Here is a 21,278-nt window from a genome sequence, read left to right on the forward strand (position 1 = left end):
GGAAGAAGCTCCTGGCTCCTGGCTTCAAATTGGTGCAGCTGCAGCTGTTGTGGCCAATTGGGGAGTGAACCAGCAGATGGAAGACCTCTCTCTCTCTCTATCTATCTCTGTCTCTCTCTGTGTAACTCTGACTTTCAAATAAAGAAATAAATAAATCTTTAAAAAAGTAAAAACAATTTAAGAGAGAGAGAGATGCCCAGCAGGCATGGACACCCACAGCCCCCTGGGGAGGCTCAGGCTGGCGGGCTTCTCCGAGCAGGGCTGAGGGGTGGGTGGGCCTGGGAGGAAAGGAAGATGGGCAGGCCCAGAGGAGGGGGGAGGGAGGTGGGGCGGGGGCGGGGCTGGCATGGCTGCTCCTACCTTCGGCCAGCAGGACTGTGCCACAGGCCCCCTGGGAGGGCCCCAGGGTGGAGTTGCAGTGAGGGAGGCACAGGGGCAGCTAAGGAGGGCTATGGAAAGTGAAGGACACCGGGCTGTGGCTGTCACCTATCAGGAGCCCACAGAGTCTGAGCACACACAGGTCCCAGGGGAGCAGGGTGGTGTAGGGCCCAGCGTGGGGCAAGCCAGCAGAAGAGTAAGAGCTGAAGAAAAGGAGGATTGTGTACGGTAACACCGGAAAGCTCTGGGTAAGACACAGCACCCACGTCAGACATTCACACGTGTCATGTTGGCTGTGTAACACGGCAGGGTAGGTCAAGACCAGCGGGCCTGGGGGTGCTGCCCCTACTGTGCATAGGAAATTACGTGTTGGGAACCCACTCTGCCTGCGATTCCAGTCCCCGTGCCTCTAGACCCTGGTGGGGCAGAGCCCGTCCTGTTGGCTGTCACCAGGCCATGCAGAACTCCGTGGCCCTGCTGGAGGCCACAGATGGGGCCACTTCCAAACAAGGCTGCCTGCACTCTGCGGGCTACATCTGCCTCTCAAAGGCTTATCCTGAAATGCACTTGGCTCCCGACCATTTCATTTTCATATCTTTGAGGAGAAGAGTTATAAACACAAGGCCAATGCCTCGAGCACCAAGCCGGGTTGGGAGCGCTGTTAATACCAAGTTTGTCTATGGCTGCTCTGGGAGGCTGGCCAGGCTCAGGTTAGTGGCATTCCTGGGGCCTGAATTAGGAGTCTTTATGCAATCACAATCCTCCCTGACATCTAGGGCAGCTTTGTTTGCACGAGGAATGCAGGGAAGGCACAGGGCAGAGGGACGTGCTTGTGCCCAGAGCCTCAGCCACTGCTCCGTGGCCTGCAGTGCTTGCTGGAGAGCAATGCCTTCAATGGGCATCCAGCAGGCGGGCCTCAGACAGCCTCCAAGGGGAGACTTTTCTCATTAGACTCTGCTTTCCATAAAACAAAGCCAAGCTGTGCTGCAAAGCCTTTGTACTCAGCACAGGGGTGCACAGAGCTAGGAGCGCCCCTCAATTCCAGCCCCCCCCCCCCCCGGAGCCCTGCTGAGTGCAACAGGCAAATTTGTTCCTACAGGGTCTGGCCAGGACTTCTGAGCTAGGAGTGACCCAAGTCCAAGTCAGAAAGGCCTGTGTGGGTGACAGGTGTGGAGGACCTGGTCTCCGTTTGCTGGAGGCAGCAGTGGGTTGGAGAGGGCTCAGGCCTACATGGGCTTCCCTCCTTCCTGCTGTGCCCACGCAGGAGGTGACATGAAAGGCGGTGGGGAACCTGCTCAGGCTCCCTCTGCTGCCCCTGGCTGGGTGCCTGCCTCATTCTGCTTCTAGAGGGCCACGGGGCCTCAGCCCACACCACACTTAGGTGTGGGCAGGTAAGAGCCGGAGCATGGACTGCGCATCCATACGCTGGCCTGGTGGACTCACTTCCAGGCCTTTCCCACTCCCAGGTTGGCCACTAAGGGAATCCTGACAGCAGCGATTTTCAAACTGGGCTCACAGCACCGGGAGAGCTCGGGGTTTCCCCCTGCTTTTCCTGTGTCCGATTTGCCCATGGAAGAGATTTGTTTGAGACCCTGGGGTGAGTATTTGTGTTCCTTTCTGCACCTGTTTCGGGGCTTGGTGGCCTGCTGGACAGTCAGCACCTGTGAGCCACTCCCCCTCCACGGTGCCTCTGCCTACCCCCCTCACTCAGCACGGCCCCGCCTTTAGGCTTGGGAAGCTTTCTCCTAATGGCTCCACGGGGATGGAAGACGCAAGCGTCTCCTGGTTGGTCAACGCTGGATCTAGAAGGGCCTGTCCAGGAGCATCCTGCAGACCCACTCGGGACTTTGTCCCTCTGGGGCAGAGCAATACATACAGAAGCTTCTCTAGGTGGACGGAGCTCCCGGGGGGAGGAGCTGGCTGTGGGCGCTTTTGTCCAAAGGGCGTCTGTGTCCCACCCCCGAGGGCTGTTAACCGGGCTCACGAGCTTGTTTGTGGAAACGCCAGCCCCTGCACCCAGGAGGCGCTCACCTGAGGCCACGGATGTACCTGCTGCCTGTGCTTCAAGCCGACTGGCCCTTTCCTGACCCACCCTGGTTCCGTGCTCCTGGGAGATGCTGTCTCCTCACCCTTCTACCTTCAAGTTCCTCTCCTGCTTCGATGCTGACAGGCCGTGCGCTGCTCAGCAAACGCTCTGAGCTGCTGAAGAGACTCGGGCAGCTCCCCGTGGAGCCATTAGGAGAAAGTTCCCAGGCCTAAAGGCTCCTGAGACCTGGTCCCCCGCACTGGCACTCCAAACCCTCCTCTCCCAGCCGCCTTGCTGCGCCCTGTGTCTGCTCTGAACCCTGCGATGCTGGGGCTGGCGTGAGCGAGGGGAGGCGGGTAAGGAAGGAACTGGGACCTGTGCGGTGCCAGTCCCTATAATCTTAACACAGCAGTAAACAGCCTCGGGAGACAACTGTCTGGGCTCACAACTCCACCGCTCACTGGCTAGAGGCCCTGAGGAAATGACCTAATCTTGGTCCCTCAGTTTCTCCACCAAAAAAACAAAGGGGGGTGGGGATAATTGAGCCCATCTGTAGCAAGGCCAGAACCACAGCCAGCCGGCCCCACGCAGGCGGTCGGTACCACGTGAGGCCACTTGATTCTGCTGCACGGGATCTGCCCAGGCAGGCAGTACGGTCCTCCTCGGTTTGCAGGATCAGCGCCGCATTTACACCGGAACACGGTCGACATACTTCACATGGATTCTGTCAACCATGCAGAGCAGGGGCACCTAACTTTGCCGCCGGCACAGGCACTTCAGGCACAGTGTCCACTGGCCCCCACCCAGTTCCTGCTTTCATTCCAACGAGTGAGAGCACCTAGTGCCAGGTGAGGCGCTGGAAACCAGGATCCCTCTCGGCAAAAGGATGGTTTCCAGGCTTCCGCCTCCTCCGTCCGCTTGCGACAGACTCTCTTCCCCTGAGTTTAGATGCTCAGAACCCCCTGGCTGACTTAAGGCAGGAGCCCTCAAGGCAGAAACAAGGCAGGGAGCCGCACCTGCTTACTCACACTCCTCCTTCCCAGGTCGGAAGCGAAGGGTCCACCCTCTTGCTAGTTTGAGCCACTCAGAACCGCAAATACTCATATAGGGGACTTCGTTACGGTCAGTTAAAAGCTAGAGGTCTCCCACAACACCACATGTTTCTGCCACCTCTTGGAAAAGCAGATGCGACGTAAAGCTGCTCCCCACACGGCAGCACCAGGCCGGGACGAGCAGTCGGGTGCAGGCTGCTGCTCTCTGCCCCGCTCCACAGCACTGGGCATCGTCTCTCATGCTACAGCACACAGTGAGCTGCGATGTATAATCACGCTTGCCGCCGCCGGCTTCCGACAACCACCTGCTGCACTCCTGTCGCTCGTGTGGCTCCCGTGGACACGTAGATTTGTGATCCTGCTACTATAGAGGTGGCCATGAGCCTGCAGTCCTATTTTAGACGTCTTATGAAAAGCTGTGGCATGCAAGGGTCGCTTCTCCTTTTAAAGGGATTTTAGGTCCCAACAACCTAGCCAAAATACTGACTCTTGCAAGCTTTTTTATTTTTTAGAAAAAAGGTTTTAAAAAATGATAACTGGTGCATACAAATTGTATGCATTTGTGGGTTTTTAAAGGGTTTGAAAGGAAGCTGTGCGGGGAATGTTCTAAGGAGGAGGACCAGAAAGGCCACCTGTCTCCTCCCTCCACACCTGGACAGGTTCCTCCAGACTGGGGAGGTGCTTTGAGCTCTAGAGGCAAGAATAAGGGGTTCTACCAGGTGGGATGCACAGGAGGCTGGACACTGGCACCCACTCTGTCAATCTGCCGAGCGGAGCTCCTGCTTGGCCTCCACATCGCCCCTGGGCAGGCCTCTCCTTCCTTCCCCACGTGCCGGCCTCCTCACCTCGCCCCGACTCCCGCTCCTGAGCCTGCCCCACCCTCCCCGACATGGATTCTGTGCTTTCTGGAACAAGGGATGTCAGTTTCCTCAGTACGCTGTTCTCATCCGACATCTTGGGATACACCCCCAGGTCTTTATGAATTGTACTTGTTTTCTGAATGTTCTGAAAAGGGAAAGTCACCAGAATGTGTGCTGTCAGTGGGGGCAACACTGGAGGCTCTGAGCCCCGGGTGGCGCAGCCCCTGGCTCCACCTTGAACGTGGGGACGAGGCAGCCACGGAGCCGTAAATGGCAGCTCCTCGTGGAATCCCGGGGAGCCTGGAGGCCTGAGCTGTTGCCACAGCAGCCCCACAACAGCCTGCAAACACAGTCACCTTTGAAAGCAGACAGTTCCCTGGCAGCCCGGCACAGATTTCCCGGGCTGTGAAGAGCTATGTTTGGACGGAGATTAGCTTATTCGAGAGTGAAAGATTAGAAGGCTCCGGAGTGGCAGAAGCCAACAGAGTAGCAGAGCCACAGATGGTGGCAGCTCTCGGAAGGGCCCACGGCTCTGCTCCGTCACCCGCCTTCCAGCTGTGGGGGTGGCTGTGTGTGGGACGGGGGGGAGGAGGCTGCCCTCACCTTGGTGCGCGGGCCTCCGAGAAGCAGCGGCGGCGTGGGCAACACAGTGCGCGGAGTCTGCCGTCTCCTCTTGAGTGAGGTTTCTGCCCAGGACGATGAGATGTGCCTGTCAGGACAGATGAACAGACGTGCTGTTTACGGTCTTGGCGGCTGCCGCAGCGGGCTTACTGCCCTCACAGCGATAAGCAGGAAGCCAAGGCGATGCCCCCTGAGTGGGGAGGAATGACTGACATGGCGCCCGGTCAAGCCCTGGGAGAGCTGGCTTCTCAGGGCAGTGTTTGCGGCAGAGGGCACTGGAGGCTGAGTCCAGCCGCCACGGTGCTGTGGCCAGACCCACGACCAGTGCATCATCTGAGTCTCAGATCCTCGGAGTCAGCAAAGAGGAGGCAGTCTCAAGACGTCACGAGATGCGACAAAACGTTGATGTGGTCGGTCAGCCCAGAAAGTGGGCCCTACTCCTGGAGCCAGCAGCCTCACCCCTGGGCATACAGAGCCCTCCTGGCTGGATCCACCGAGGCCACCTGCACACTGCCCCTTGGGGGGCTCCCTGGCACAGAACACAGAGCTGTTCCTTGAAAATAAAGTCCATTTAAACATTCTCCAACCGACAAACACTGTGAATCTATGACTACAACAATGACCCTTGCAAACAAAACACAGAACACATTTCCTTCAAATAAAAACATAGTTACATCCCCTGTCCCCTGTCAATATCCGAAATTTAAAAACTGTATCAGGCAGGGACCTTGCAGGGCACAGGCACTGCCCCAGGAGACACCGAGTCGTGACCCTGGCCAGCCTGGACCCCTCACGTGGACCAGCAGATGTGGGGAACTTTGGAACACATGTGATTCCATGGCCACAGATAACTCATGTCTCTGTATTTTGGAAATAAAACAAGAGATTTCTCAAAAAAAAAAAAAGTAGTATTAGTAGCATGTTTTCACCTGCCCAATACCCAGGAGGGGCGTGGCTACAGAGTGTGGTGGTACAGAACAGTAAATAAGGAGAAGGAATACAATAGCCTAACGCAAGGCTGCAGGGAGCCCTCCCATCTGATTGCTGAAAGACAAAGAAATACTAAAATACCAAGAGCTTGAAGGAAGAAAACACACTGCAACAAGTGCGATGCAAGCCGCACTCTAAGTTCTGCTCGTGAAATCACTTTTAGTCTTCTTGATAATTTTTATCACTTTATAGATGAGAACATGGAGACTGATGGCCAGGTGACCTGCCCCAGGGGGAGGCAGATAGGGTTCTCACCCTGATACTCTCACTTCAAGTTCTGCTTTTCCTATCATGCCCTGCCCCCAGCCCATGGTGCCAGACAGTAATAATTGATGCCAGCACACTCCTGCCAGCGCCCTGATTCAGCCTCCGGGAGCTGCGACTGATCTGTGGAGCTGGCACAAAAGGCAAAGCCATCCCAGCAGAATGTTCTAGTCAGCACCGAGTGGTGCTTGTTCCTCTGATGACCAGCGGAACGTGCTGCTGAGATGGTCATGGGGGTGGAGGGGTCATCTTTGACTCTGGACTGTCACCTAATTTGTCACTGGTTAAAATCTGAGCTACTAGCTCAAGATTTTTTATATTAGGGGCTAGTCCAAAGTATGATTTCTTTTTCTTTCTTTCTTTTTAAAAAAGTTTTATTTATTTGAAAGACAGAGTTACAGAGAAATAGAGAGAGAGAAACAGAAAGATCAATCTTCCATCGTTTGGCCCACTTTCCAAATGGCCTCTACATCTAGGGCTGGGCCAAGATGAAGCCAGTAGCAGGGAACTCCATACCGGCTCCCACATGGATGGCAGGGGGCTGAGCACTTGGCCCCACCCTCTACTGCTTTCCCAGGTTCATTAGCAGGGAGCCAGGTGGGAAGAGGAGCAGCCAGGATTTGAACTGGCACCTGTGTGAGATGTCAGTGTAGCAGGCAGTGGCTTTACCCCTCTGGGCCACAGTGTGGTTCCCCAAATCATGATTTCTGGTAACATCCTTTGTTGCCACATTGGGACGGTCAGAATTTCTTATTCGTAAATGCTAATCATATCCTTTGCCTTAAACCTACCTTTCTTGTTGTAGAATACCAAACACTGAGAAAGGGATGTGGCAATTCCAAAAGCAGTCATTGTCCTTGACTTGGCATCCAAGGGGTGACCCTAAACTCCAACTCGAAATGCTTTTCAAATGATGAGTGCTCTGAAAGCAACTTCACTTACGTGCAGACAATAGGGGCCAGGGACCAAGTCAAAATACCAGGTGTACAGTGTTTGGAGGTGAGGGAGAGGAAATACCTTCCCCCTTAAAGAGAGGGAGGGAGGGAGGGAGGGAGGGAGGGAGGGAGACCAGATGAAATCGAGTCCTGAGGACTCTGTATTTGGCCCTGGGTTAACTGTCTCCAAGATCCATCATTTCAGGGGAACACTGCAGGGAGCCAGCCTTTCACCTCATGTGGTTACAAAGACTTAACAGGTAGTGTTTTAGATAGACTAACTTGAATTCAAAAAAAGACTTCATATGTCATTGCCGTTCAAAATTATAATTCAAAGAAATATCATAGATATGTGTTCAAATGAACAATTACATATTCTGAAGGTACTGTAAATTGCCTTTGCCTTGGAAACACAAAGCAAAGTTTTCCAAGAGAAAACACCCGCAGTATCAAGAAAGTGGCACTGAAAGCTTAAAGGGATCTGAATTTAACCACACGGTTTTCATGACCTCAGCATTTTTCTGTGTGAGATGTTAATCCTGCATAAGCAAACATTCATTATTCATTCCAGAAACTCAATCCCTGATCTAATCTATAATGTGCTGTTCATGAGCTTTCAAAAACCACAGGCCAGAGGGAGGGGACCCGCAGGGGGACACCCATGATGTTTGAAACTGCAAAATTAGCAGCTTGCTTACTGACTAAAATGCAGTTCAATCCAGTTTAATTTAATTCCATCCCATTCAATTTAATGTATTTTCATTTTCAAATGCTTTCTCTATGCCAGGTGTTGTGACAACACTAGGAATTCACACACAAAACAATGAGACAGGGGTTTTTAGTTTTAAAGGAGCTCACGCGCGGGATGCTCAACGCATGGGACGACAGACACTGCCTGTACCACATGTCAGTGCCCGCTCACTGTTCTACTCTATCCTCCTGCTGTCATCTCGTTCAGTGACCCTGTGCCTACCATCCAAGAAAGGCATGGTGGCCATAAACAATGGGCGGAGCCTGGCAGCCCGCTCACCTGCTCTCCTCTTGGCTGCCCAGGGAACTGTCACCATAGCGAGGGCACCTTCCTCTCCCTTTCCACATCCTGAGGAACGCAAGCTCGCTGCTGACCTGGTGACTAATCAGGATTATGTCTAGACAGACAAATAATGCTTGCTTAGGAATTCCAGGGACCAACTGCAGGGAAATGGCAGGCCAGAAGACCTGTCCAGGAACTTGGCCATCCACCATCAAGGTCCAAGGGACCCACATGCAGCTGGCTTCAAGGCAACCTTGGAAACCTTCTGGACAATTCACTGAGTTCATTATCTCCCCCAACTCCCCCAACCTGCTGGCTCCCCTGGCTCTCCGCAGGAGCTGGGACCTGCGGCCTGATGGCACTCCCCCCTCCTCAGTGGTCACTCACCTCCCTGGGTGCCAGCTGCCCTGCAAATCCTTTGTTGTTTTCAATGGATTACTGTGAAGTGCTATGGACAGGTATCTCAGAGCCCAGGGGGAATATGTAGTGTCCCCAAATCTCTTGGGTTGCTTGCGTGTTGGACTGCGTTAAAGAACAACAATAACAAAACCTCTCCCCCCACACTGAACAGAGTCATTGACAGAGAAAACGCATTTGCAAGTCTGAACGACATCAACCCCTGCCAAGGCACAGAGCAGCTCTTCTGTTCTGGGCCGTGTGCATTTCTGGGGGAGACCACCGGTTCCTCATCCCTGCTCCAGCTGTCCCGAGCCAGAGTCAGCCGACTCTTATCTAATGAGGCCTGTCCCCTCAGAGTTGTAAAATGTTCAGTATTTCTTGAAGGGAAAGGCTGCTGATGAATCAAAAGGATTAGAGAGCATTTCTGCTTGTGCCAGCCTCACGTAAAACACAACGGGGCACCCTGGGAGGGGTCTGTGCAAGGAATCCCAGCCCTTGGGGCCACAGTGGGGCAGGAGCAGGGGCACAGACACTTCTTCCTGCTTCACGATTAGGGGACCACTTAGGGACATCTCCCCTACAGCTGAGTGGAGAGTAAGCACACAAGTAGCCCAAGGCATGTCTGTGGACTTACACTGACCATATTTACCCTGGAGATGAGAGGCGTCTTCAGCTTGGCGACAATTAGCCAGGGTCTCTCCGTAAAGCTCCAGGCTAGCACTAGCCTGAGAGCCAACACTAAGTGCCTACTTTTGCCAGATGTGGAGCTCAATAGATGACACTCGCCAGCTGGCTCTATCTCACAATGACCGAGGAGAGGGGAGTTAAAGGTCCATTTACAGACGGGGAAAAGAAGCCTGGAGGAGACTGAGGCTACAGGCCACACGGCAGTCAGCGCAGCACAGCTTTGGACAAGGCCTTTCATTCCAAATTGCAGGCTTCTCTAGCTTAACACCTGGCTATTACGTGGGCAGAGGTCACAGAAAGATGGGATTCTCATCCCTCATCTCATCATAATGAAGGAGGTTGCTAAAAAAAAAAAAAAAAAAAGGACATTCTGCCCAGAAGTGGAGCAGACTGGCTGGGGGTTGGGGGCAGGGTGGGATGCCAAGGTGTGGATACCCAGGCAGCTAGCGAGTGCCTTACAAGGATGGCACAGAGCGCACGGTGCAGTGGGATGCGAAGGTATCTTCTACCAGCAGTCTACGCTTCTCACTGGGTTCAAGTGTGTGCCTACTTCCCCTGAAGCTCAAGTCCACCTGTCCTTGTGAGGTGGAGTTACCCAACTTCATTTATAACTGACCAGCTGGGGAGCTGCATTGCTTTCCCTCTCAGCCCTGCCAAACTGGCCAACCTACCCTGCAGTTTGCAGCGGAGGCCCTTACGCAAGCCAGGGTCAGGTGGCAGCCCGACGTTGCCACTTCCCTCCCTTGCGTTTCTGTCCAGCAGGGAAGCCTTGCATGCCCTCCCCCAGCCCACCCCCACTCCATGGGGGCCTGGGGAAGCTGGGGAGCCCTGAGGAAGAAAGGATGGAGCTGGGACTCCCTGGGGGATCAGATGAAGGGGAAGTCACTGGGGGCAGAGGTCACTGGAAAACTGAGTTCCCCGGATTAAGCCAGTTTCTTTTAATAGGCGGAGAAAGTCCTGGGTGGCAGTGCTCCAGCTGTCAATTTTAGCTCCTGCAAAGGGCTGGGGAGCAGGAGCCCCATGCTCTGTGAGGGTTAGCACCAAAATAAACCTGCCATGGGATTCGATTTGCTTCGCCTCTTCCTTACAAGAATATATTTTCTTAAAATTTAACTAGATTTTCAAGGCAGAGTAATAATATGTGCATATGAAATTTCTAAAGCTTAAGTGGCAGAAAATAAACAAAATCTAAATGCTGTCTCCATGCCACACCCTTCCCCTGATTCCCAGTGTGATTCCTTACAGCTAATTTCTTTCCTTTTTTTCTTTTTCTTTTTGACAGGCAGAGTTAGACAGTGAGAGAGAGAGACAGAGAGAAAGGTCTTCCTTTTTCTGTTGGTTCACCCCCTAAGTGGCCGCTATGGCCGGCACACTGCGCTGATCCAAAGCCAGGAGCCAGGTGCTTCCTCCCGGTCTCCCGTGCGGGTGCAGGGGCCCAAGCACTTGGGCCATCCTCCACTGCCTTCCTGGGCCACAGCAGAGAGCTGGACTGGAAGAGGGGCAACCGGGACAGGATCCGGCGCCCTGACTGGGACTAGAGCCTGGGGTGCCAGCGCCGCAGGCGGAGGATTAGCCTAGTGAGCCATGGTGCCAGCCCTGAGTTGTCTTTTTTAACAGAGATTTTACAAGAACCCTCTCTGTTATCCCCTTTGACATTTGTGTTTTGACTTTACCGTATGTTGGTGCAGAGGGGTTTTTCACTTCTGAGCTGTCAAATCTGTCACTTTCTTTCTTGTTTTTCTTCCCTTCTCTCTGTCTGCTCATCTCTACCCCTCTGTACACATGCAGAAGTACAATCCTCATCCAGCGTCAGGGAGTCTGGGGTGGCCTGTGGCCCATTTCTTTGAATGATATCATTTTTACCAAAGTTGCCGATAACTTACAAACAGCAATGGTGCCTTTTATGGCACTTAAATTTATGTCATTCTTAAAATGTTTCAGCATGAATAAAATCATAATTGCATTCCACTTTTTCTAATTTTAAGCAAAAAGCCTAGTACTGTTCAGAGTTTTTGAAAATTAAAAGGATCCTTAGTCTGATTATTTATAGTAAATGATTTGCACATCCTAGCAGATACATAGCAAATAAGGAGAGCCAACCAGAACCACTGCCATGTGCTGGGTACCCCCACCACATGTTGAGTATCAAGAAGTTACCACCATGGCCTGAGCCAGGTCAACAACCGTCCCAGAGCTGGGACCCGATGTTAGATTTTCTGACCCCACAGCATTTGGAAGAACCACTGATGCACGCCACTACTTCACTCTCCTTTTCAAGTCAAAATTCCCTAAATTTGGGAACTACTGAGTGACAGACTGCCCTGAAAACTGAAAAGAGAGAAATGTAATGCAAATGTCACAGACGTGAAAGAGTAACCCACACTTTGCGAGGTGTTAACTCACAGCCCTTGAGAAAACACACGGCAAACAAACTTTCGCTCACAGAAATAAAACCCTGTGGTCTTTCTTTTGGATAGGAAAATAAGGTTTGCTTGCCAAAAGCTGTCACGAGGACTTTCAGAACCCATTCCCTTTGTAAGGTTTTCCCACGGGCCCCTGCTGCAGAGGACCAGATGGGGCGCATGGCAGCTCCTCTCCGTGCCCTGGGACTGCTGCCTTCCTGTGCTGGCTCTGCAGGACTCCGCTTGTTTTCCCCTGTTGTAAAAGGTTAGTTCCTAAAATACTCGGGAATTTTTTTCTGCATTCTACAGGAAATAAAAGGTCTTTTCTCTGTGGGTGTTTCTCTCACTGCAAAGGAATGAAGAGTGAAAAACAAGGAGGAACAATCTCTTTTTGTCAACTTAATACACGGCCTTTAGACCTGGGTTCCTTTGGAGAACTGTGGCCACACTGTACCTTTCTGAACCTTAGGTACATCTCCTAAGAAAAGGGGAGAGTTGACGAACATTTGCTACTATTGTTAATAAATAAAAGTAGCTTACACTGGCAACACGCCTAATAGTTCACAAAGCACTTTCCTTTTGAAACTTAGAGTGGTTCTGTCAAGTGGGTAGGCCCTTCTGTAGGGTTCTCTCTCTCTCTCTCTCTCTCTCTCTCTCTCTGGATGGGCTAAGTGACTTGCCTGTAATCAAACAGCTGACAAAAAGAGCCTGGACTCCAATCCAAATTTTCTGATATCAAATCCAATGTGAGCTTCATTTCACCAACATACTTCTTTCATGATGAGCTGCAATTGCTTACTTAAAAACATGCTCTGATCTTTATTATCATTGAGAATAAACAGAGTCACCTCTCAAACTTTACAAGTGAATTCCTCTATAACCTGGGTACAGGGAAATCCTTCCAACTTAGGCTCAAAATCCAAATGCAATAGGAGGAAAGGTTGAAAATACAAACACATTGGCCGGCGCCGCAGCTCAATAGGCTAATCCTCCACCTGTGGCGCCGGCACCCCGGGTTCTAGTCCTGGTTGGGGCACCGGATTCTGTCCCAGTTGCCCCTCTTCCAGGCCAGCTCTCTGCTGTGGCCTGGGAGTGCAGTGGAGGATGGCCCAGGTCCTTGGGCCCTACACCTGCATGGGAAACCAGGAGAAGCACCTGGCTCCTGGCTTCAGATCAGCGCGGTGTGTCGGCCGCAGCGGCCATTGGGGGGTGAACCAATGGAAAAAGGAAGACCTTTCTCTCTGTCCCTCTCTTTCACTGTCTACTCTGCCTGTAAAAAAAAAAAAAAAAAAAAAAAAAAAAGGAAAGAAAATACAAACCCATTAAGAATGTTGCATGGCAAGAGAAAACAGCACTAATAAACAAGCTCAGTAAGGCTCCAAGATACAGATGGACAGACAAAAATCATCTGTATTTCCACATGCTAGCAAGGAACAACTAGAAAAGGAAATTTAGAAAACACTTCCATTTACATTAGCATAAAAGAACAAGATACTTCAGAGTAAATTTATGATAAAATGTGCAAAACCTATACTCTAAAAACTACAAAGCATCATTGAAAGAAATAAGACCTAAGTAAACAGAGAGGTATATCATGTTCATGAATTGGAAGCATTAATAGAATTGTCACTGCTCCCCAGTTTGAAATACAGGATTCAATGCAGTATCTATTAAAATCCCAATTTTGCGAATGTATTTTGTTTTTTCTTTGCAGAAATAGCAAAAAAATTAGTTGATCCTAAAATTCATATGATAGGGTGGGCACTTGGCTCGGGTGCCACTTGAGGTACCTGCATTCCATACAGGAGTGCCTGGGTTTGAATCCCAGCCCCACATCTGGTTCTTGCTCCTGCTAATACACACTCTGGGATGCAGCAGGTTATTATTCAAGTACTCAGGTCCTCGCCACCTACACAGGAGACCCAAACTGAGTTCCAGAATCCTCACATCAGCCTAACCTGGGCTTGGCTACTGCAGGAATTTGAGGAGTGAACCAGTAGATGGAAAATCTCTGGGTGTCTCTATCTGTCTGCATCTCTCTGCTTTTCAAAAAAAACCACAACTTTTTAATAAATAAATAAATAAGCAAAATAAAATTCATATGAAACCGCAAGGAACCCCAGAGTGGTCAAAATAATCTAGAAAAAGAAACACAAAGTTAGAGAATCCATACTACTGATTTCAAAACTTACCACAAAACAACACCAGGAATTGAGACAATGTGGTACTGGCAGGAGGACAGATACAAAGATGGATGGAATAGAATTGAGTCTAGAAATGAGCCCTCACATTTATAGTCAACTGGTTTTGACAAGAGTTCTAAGATCATTCAACAGTGAAAAGATCGTTTTGAATAAATGGTGCTGGGACAACTTAGACCCCTTCTTTTATATTGCATACAAAAATTAACTCAAAATGTATCAAAGACCTACTAAAAACGATCAAACTCAGAAGAAAACCTAGATGCAGGCCTTCATGAATCTGAGATCAGGCAGTGGGTTTTCAAATGTCAAAAGTACAAGAAAAAGAAGAAAAAAATAGATGAGCGACTTAACTGAAATTAAAACTTTATGTTTCAAAGACTATCAAGAAAGTGAAAAGACAACTGCAGGTTGGGGAAAATACTTACAAATCATGTATGTGATACGAGGCTAACAGCCAGCATCCAGAAAGCATGAAGCACTCTTGTAGGTCAATAATAAAAAAAGACAACACTATTTGAGAGGGGAGAGAATTTGCATCTCATATGGAAGTACCTGGGTTTGATATCCAGCTAATGTGGACCCTGGGGGCAGTGTGATGGCTCAAGTGAGTGCGCGCCTGCCACCCATGCAGGAGACCTAGGTTAAGCTCCTGGCTCCTGGCTCTGGCCCTTGCAGCTGATGTGGACATCTGGGGAGTGAACAGTAGATGGGACCTCTATCTCTCTCTCTCTCTTTCTCTCTCTCTCTTTCTGTCATTCTCTCTGTGTCTATCCATCTCCCAAGTAAATTTTCAAAAAAATTTGAACTGGTGAAAGATTTGAATCAACATGTCTCCAATGAAGATACACAAGTGGCCAATGAGTATGTGAAAAGATATGCAACATCATTGCCATTGCAGAAATTCAGATAAAACTGTAAGATATACTCACTGGAATGACAGACACTAGCAAGTGCTGGCGAGGATGTGGACAAAGTTAGACTCACATGTGTTGCTGTTGGGAAAGTAAAATAGTGAGGCTACTTTGGAAAATAGCTTGGCAGTTCCTCAAAATCTAAGTATTGAGTTATATAACCCAACAATTCCAGCCCTAGCCTCAGACCCAGGAGGACTAAAACCATATGTCCATACAAAAACCTGTAAACAAGTGCTCATAGCAGCATTATTCACAATGGCCAGAAAGTGGAAACAGCCCAAATGTCCATCAACTGATGAATGCGTTAGCAAACGTGGCCTATCTGTATGATGGAACTTCATTCAGACACAAAGAGGAATGAAGTAGTGTGTATTCTATGGCATCTATACCATCTCAGTAGAAACACTATGAGCAAGATTTCAAAAGTAACAAACCAGGTGAAGTCCTTTATAATACATACCAATAGATAAAAGGTCCACATATATTATAAGCTAAAAAGAATCTTTAATAGTTAAGTAAAAGTAGAGCAAAAAATACTTTTTAGAAGTGGACAAATGATATGAATAATTCATAAAAAAGACAATTCACAAGAAATATATTAAAATACCTGAAACACATGAAAACTATTCAATTCTATTTTTAAAAATAGAAATGCAAATTGAGACTCTACTGAGATGTCATTTCTCACCCATCAGAATGGAATAGTTCAAAAGCTCGATAATGCACTTGCTTGGAACAGGTGGTGGGGGAACTGGTGCTCTCACACATTCTCAGTGAGAATATAAATGATACAAGGCCAAACAGGAGACCACTTGACGATATAGTACAATGACCAACAGGACACAACCATCAACAAGTTTTGCAACACCTACTCCCTTAGACCTAGCTGTCCTACTTCAAGGAATTTACCCTTTGAGTAAATTTACTTCAATGACATGAAAATCTTTGCAAAATATCAAAATCAATCTAAATGTAAACATGGAAAACTGTTTGAAAAAACCCCATAGTGCATCTGTAAATGTATTATATATCTGCACAAATGAATAAGGAAAATTTCCATGAACTGCTAAAAAGAGACATCTACAATCTATTGATAAGTGAAAAAAGCAGCATACAAACAACTTGGTGGGGAGACAGAGGGGTGTTCCAAATGGCAGAAGGCCAATTGGTCCATGTGGATGAAACAGTAGAGTGCAAAGTCATCCATTATTCTCCCACCGTCACAGCTGAGACCAGCTTGGGGGGCATTGATACTCCATTGATGCTAAGCCTAGAAGGGATGTGAGGAGGAGGAGGAGGAGGAGGAAGAGGAGGAGGAGGTGTCTATGATGTTAAAATGCCTCTGCGTGCTCCCTTCAGCAGCATGGATGCCACAACTGAAACAACACAGAGAAGATAAACCCGGCCCCTGTGCGAGGCTGACACAAATTCATCCAGTGTTCCATAATATTTTGCCAAAATAAATAGAACCTCAACTTCCCTGAAAAATAATACAGAATGCTTGTTAGCTTCCAGAGGGGGAAATCATTATTACATGGGGAAGTAGCAGTGTCTCAACATGAACGGTGATGAACGTTGTCACCAGTGAGCACAGATGAACATGAGCCTGTGGATGTGGTACCGGAAGGAGATGCAGGCTCTAACACCCCAGCTGGGCAGGTGCTCCAGATCCTACTCAGGACAAGGCTTCAGACAAACCCAAACTGGGTAAACTGGGTAGCAGTCTAGGGAAGAGCTGGCCTGCACTCTTGGAGAATTTCATTGTCCTTCAAGACAAAGTCTGGGTGAGAAACTGCTCCAGAAGAAAGAAGCCCAGAGCCAAGCCGACCAAGTGCAGTCCATGCTTCTGGACTGGAGCTTTTATTGGAGAGGGGAAAATTACCAAAATGAGCCAAAGTAGAATAATTAACACAATGAAATTGGACTGTATCACTGCTAAATTTCCCAAATTCCATATACTACACTGGGTTATGTAAGAGAAGAATCTTGTTCTTCAAAATACACATAGAAGTACTCAGAATAGAGGGACATTGATACACTCAATGCACTTTCAAATGTCTGAAGAGCACACATACTTGTGTGTGTGTGTGTGTGTGTCCCCATGTGGACAGATAAGCAAAACAACTGTGGCAAAACAGCTGACAACAGTGACCTGGTACCTCCTCACAAACAGGGGGTACCACCTGACTCATTTTCCATTCAAGGGCTGAGGATTCCTGCCAGTGCAGAGGCCTGATCTGCATATTATATGGGAATCCCTTTACCGACTGTTGCTGCTAGACAGATTTCTTTCTCTTAAGCCAATGTTCTCTAAACTGTGGCTCACATACTTCTGAGGCCTCCCCTCTCCATTCACAGCCCACAATTTGGTATATTTAATGCACAGTAAAATCAGGTGCTAAGTAAATCTTTCAATTTTAACTTACTATTTCTGAGTTTTACTTAACTACAAACAGCTTTCCTAGGCAGACCTATGAGCCTGTGAGACACGCTAGTATCCTCTGGAACACAGCTGGAGGACTGCTTCTCTAAACTAGATGCAGATCTCTGACCCTCACTGTTGACACTGGGTCTCAGACGCCATCTTCCACTCCACTGAATTTTGTCAAAGTAGTGGCCCTCACCGGATACTTCTGAGCATGTTCTCACACTACATCTTTCTTTGAGCCTTAGAAATGGGCAGAGTGAGAGTAGGGCCAAAGCTCTGAGGGCAGATTTGGATTGAGTCATGAGAAATTTAGGGAACAACATTTGACAAGCGATTAATATAATCAATCTCATCAACAAGCTAAGGAGAAAAGTCATGATACTATCAACAGATGCAGAAAAAGCATGCATTTGTGATAAAAAAAAAAATTCTCAGTAAAATAGGAATAGAAGGGAATTTCCCCAACTTGATACACAATGTCTACATAAAGCCCACAGCCAACATCATTCTTAATGGTGAGAAACTCGAAGCTTTCCCCCTAAGATCAAGAACAAAGCAAGGGCATGCACTCTCCATCTCATCACTACTTTTCAACACCATACTGGAAGTCTTGGCTAATGCAAGAAAAGAAAATATAAGATACAGATTTGGAAGGAAGAAATAAAACGATCTTTGTCTGCAAAACTCCTGGAACTAGTAAGTCATTACAGCAAAGTTGCAGGATACAAAGTCAATATACAAATGTCAATCACTTGCCCACATTCCAACAATGAACAAGTGGAATTTGAAATTAAAAATAATACCATTTATATTAGCATTCCTCAAAATGAAATACTTAATAAAATCCCATTAATAATTTATTTTCATTACAAAATGAAACCTAACAAGGCAAGCATGAAATGTTCATGAGAGAAACTATGAAACTACAACTCTTATGAAAGAAATCAAAAAACAACTAAATAAATGGAGAGACAGTCCATGTTCATGGATAGGAAGACTCACTACTGTAAAGAAGTCAGTTCTTCCCAAACTGATCTAAAGTTTCAATGCAATCTCAATTAAAATCCCAATAATTTATATTATGGATATTAACAAACTGATTTTACACATTATTTGGCGAGGTTAAAGACCCAAACAGCCCATACATTACTGAAAGAACAGAATCGGAGAACCAACACTATATGACCTCAAGACTTACTATAAAGGAATAGCAATCAAGACAGTGTGGTATTGGTAAAAGAGCAGACAAATAGCTCAGTGGAACAAAACAGACTGCTCGAACCATACTCACAAAAATATAGTCAATTTATCTTTTCTTAAATGTTTACTTATTTATTTTGAGTTATTTGACAGGCAGAGTGACAGAAAGAGGGTGAGAGAGGGAGAGAGAGTCCATCTGCTGGCTCTCCCACTTATGCCCACAACAGCTGGGGCGGGACCAGGTTGAAGCCAGGAGTCAGGGATTCCAGCTGGGTCTCCCACATGGGTGGCAGGGACTCATGTGCCTGAGTCATCACCTGCTGCCCCCAGGGTGTGCGCAGCAGGAAACTGGAGCGGAAGTACAGGCAGGACTCAGTCCCTGACGCTCTGAGATAGGACGCAGGCATCACAAGGCATCATCCACAAAGCCTGTCCCTGGTCTACTGACCTTTGACAAAGGACCAAAGGCAATGCAGTGTTAACAAAGGTAGGTGTAAAACGGTGCAGGCAAATGGCGCGGGAGTAATTTGGAATCTACGTGCAGAAAATGAATCTAGATACAGACGTTATGTACTTCATAAAAATGTAAAACACAAAACTGTAAAACTCCATAAAAACAACATAGGAGAAAATCTAGATGATCTTGAGTTTGTGGTGACTTTTTTCAGATGCAATATCAAAGGAATAATCCATGAAAGAATTGTTAAGCCGGACTGCACTAAAATTAAAAATTTCTGCTTTGTGGAAGACAATGTCCAGGGATTGGCATTGTGGCACAGTGGGGTAAGCTACCTGCCGCCTGTGACACTGGCACCACATTTGAGCACTGGTTCAAGTCCTGGCAGCTCCAATCCCAACCCAGCTCCCTGCCAATGTGCCTGGGAAGGCAGAAGAGGATTAGGTGCTTGGGTCCCTGCCACCCACATGGAAGATCCAGATGAAGTTCCTGGCTCCTGGCTTCAGGCTGGTCCAGCTCCAGTTATTGTCCCAATTTGGGGAGTGAACCGGTAGATGGAAGACCTCTTTCTCTCTGTTTCTGTCTCTGTTCCTATGTCTTCCTTCTTTTTTTAAAAGACCAAATATATGAGCAGATGCTTCCCCAAAGAAGACGTGAAAAGTTGTTCCTCATCACACATTATCAGGTGAATGCAAATCAAAACAAGGGGATACCACCACACAGCTGTCAGAACGGCCAGCACCCAGCAGCACACTGACAATCTCAAATACTGCTGGGGACGTGCAGCGTGGATTTCTCCTCCACTGCTGGCGGGAATGCAAAATGGCACAGCTGCTTTCAAGGATGGTTTGGTGACTTTCTACACAGCTAAGTATTCTCACCACATGACACAGGATGCGCACGCTGGGCCATTATCCCCAAGGGGAGGGAAAATCTACGTCCTTGCAGCAACCTGCCCATGGATGGGTATAGCAACTTTATTCGTGATTGGCCAAATGTGGAGGCAACCAAGATGTCTTTCAGTAGATGAATGGATGCATGAAGGGCAGCATATTCAGACAATGGGGTTGTATTCACTGCTGAGAAGAAATGAGCCCTCGAGCCATGAAGAGACAGGGAAGAAATGTAAATGTGTGTTACAAAGGGAGAGGCACCAGCCTCCAGAGGCCGTTCCCGCAGGATTCCAACTATGTGATGTTCTGGCAAAGACAACAACACTACGGAGATAGTAAACAGATCAGTGGTCGCCAGGAGTTGGGGCTGGGGAGAGCATGTGTATGCAGGGCTCCGAGGAGTGAGTTTCTTGAATGCTACTGCATGGTGGACGCACATCATTGCACATTTGTTGAAACTAGAATGTCCACCACCAAGCCCGAGCCTTGATGTAAACAGTGGACTCTGGGCGCTAGTGATGGCCAACGTAATTCATCAATCGGAACAAAGTGCCGCTCTGCTGACAGGATAAATCAAAGCGACCCTTCGGCAGAATGTCAATATGAATCAAGGATGTAAACTGCTCATACTCACACCTCTCCTTCCAGAAGTTTAACTTCTAGAAATTTATACCAGCAAATAATTTTTAAAAATAAAAATGATTTGGTGTAAGAATATTCGTAACTACTGATACTAAAAGGAAACTGCAAACCTGTGAGAGCTCTTGTGCTTGGTAAACGGTGACTGACGTCAGCTAGCCACACAGCGACACAAGCCAAAAACTTGGGGTAAACCTGGAGTCCCTCATCTCCTCCACACCCCAGGACTGCCATTTCTACTCCACCATTTCTACTCTCTCAAATCTGTTCACGTCTCTCCATTCTCACCAATACCAGCTCCCATCCGTACCGCAGGGGTCACCTCTGGGCTGTCTCCCAGCTTGTTTTTCCACCTATCAGCCCATTCTCCCTACCATAGAGTGATCCGTCAAGGCTGATCGTCAATGTCAAGCTCTCCACTGGAAAACCTTCCGCTGCCCTCAGGAGGAAGCTGGAACTCATTACCGTGACGTTGCATGCCTCACGTGACAGACATCCGCACCCACAGCTCAGGCACAGGAGCTTCTGTCGCTCCCTGACTGTCCCCCAGTGCCCCATCCTCCCACATGGGATGACCTTCCCACCTCTCAGCACTTCCTGAAGTTGGGCTGTCCATTTATCTGCTTTGCTCCTCACATCTCACTTGCTGCACAATCTGGGTTCTGTCATCATTGCCCCAGAATTCCTCTCAACAAAGTCAACAATGAAAGGAAATTAAAGAAAAATAACAGAAGAGGGAACGGAGGCAGAGATTTAATGACGTCCTAGTGGAACCCCCTGAATCAGGCACCGTGTGGAGTACTCACAAACATGAACCCATTCATCTTCATGAGACTGCCAAGTCTTCCCAAGCAGCGAAAAGACTCCCCCTCCCCCTTTCCCCACATCCAATCCAG

General features: G+C 48.5%; 1 protein-coding gene and 1 non-coding gene across 4 annotated transcripts in view; one reads left to right on the forward strand and one right to left on the reverse strand.

Annotated features, from left to right (window-relative positions):
* Nucleotides 1–21,278, reverse strand: part of TTC23 (tetratricopeptide repeat domain 23) — an 87,951-nt gene that overhangs the window by 27,052 nt on the left and 39,621 nt on the right. For all 3 annotated transcript variants that reach the window (XM_062204941.1, XM_062204942.1, XM_062204943.1), the window contains one exon: nucleotides 4,920–5,025. In XM_062204941.1, coding sequence (XP_062060925.1) covers nucleotides 4,920–5,025 — 106 coding nt within the window. The remainder of the gene's footprint in view (nucleotides 1–4,919; nucleotides 5,026–21,278) is intronic.
* On the forward strand, nucleotides 16,112–16,219 carry LOC133770664 (U6 spliceosomal RNA). The gene has a single exon (XR_009867369.1). It is a non-coding gene; the product is annotated as a U6 spliceosomal RNA (small nuclear RNA).

Source organism: Lepus europaeus, chromosome 11 (genome assembly GCF_033115175.1).
Source record: "Lepus europaeus isolate LE1 chromosome 11, mLepTim1.pri, whole genome shotgun sequence".
Classification (NCBI taxonomy): domain Eukaryota; kingdom Metazoa; phylum Chordata; class Mammalia; order Lagomorpha; family Leporidae; genus Lepus; species Lepus europaeus.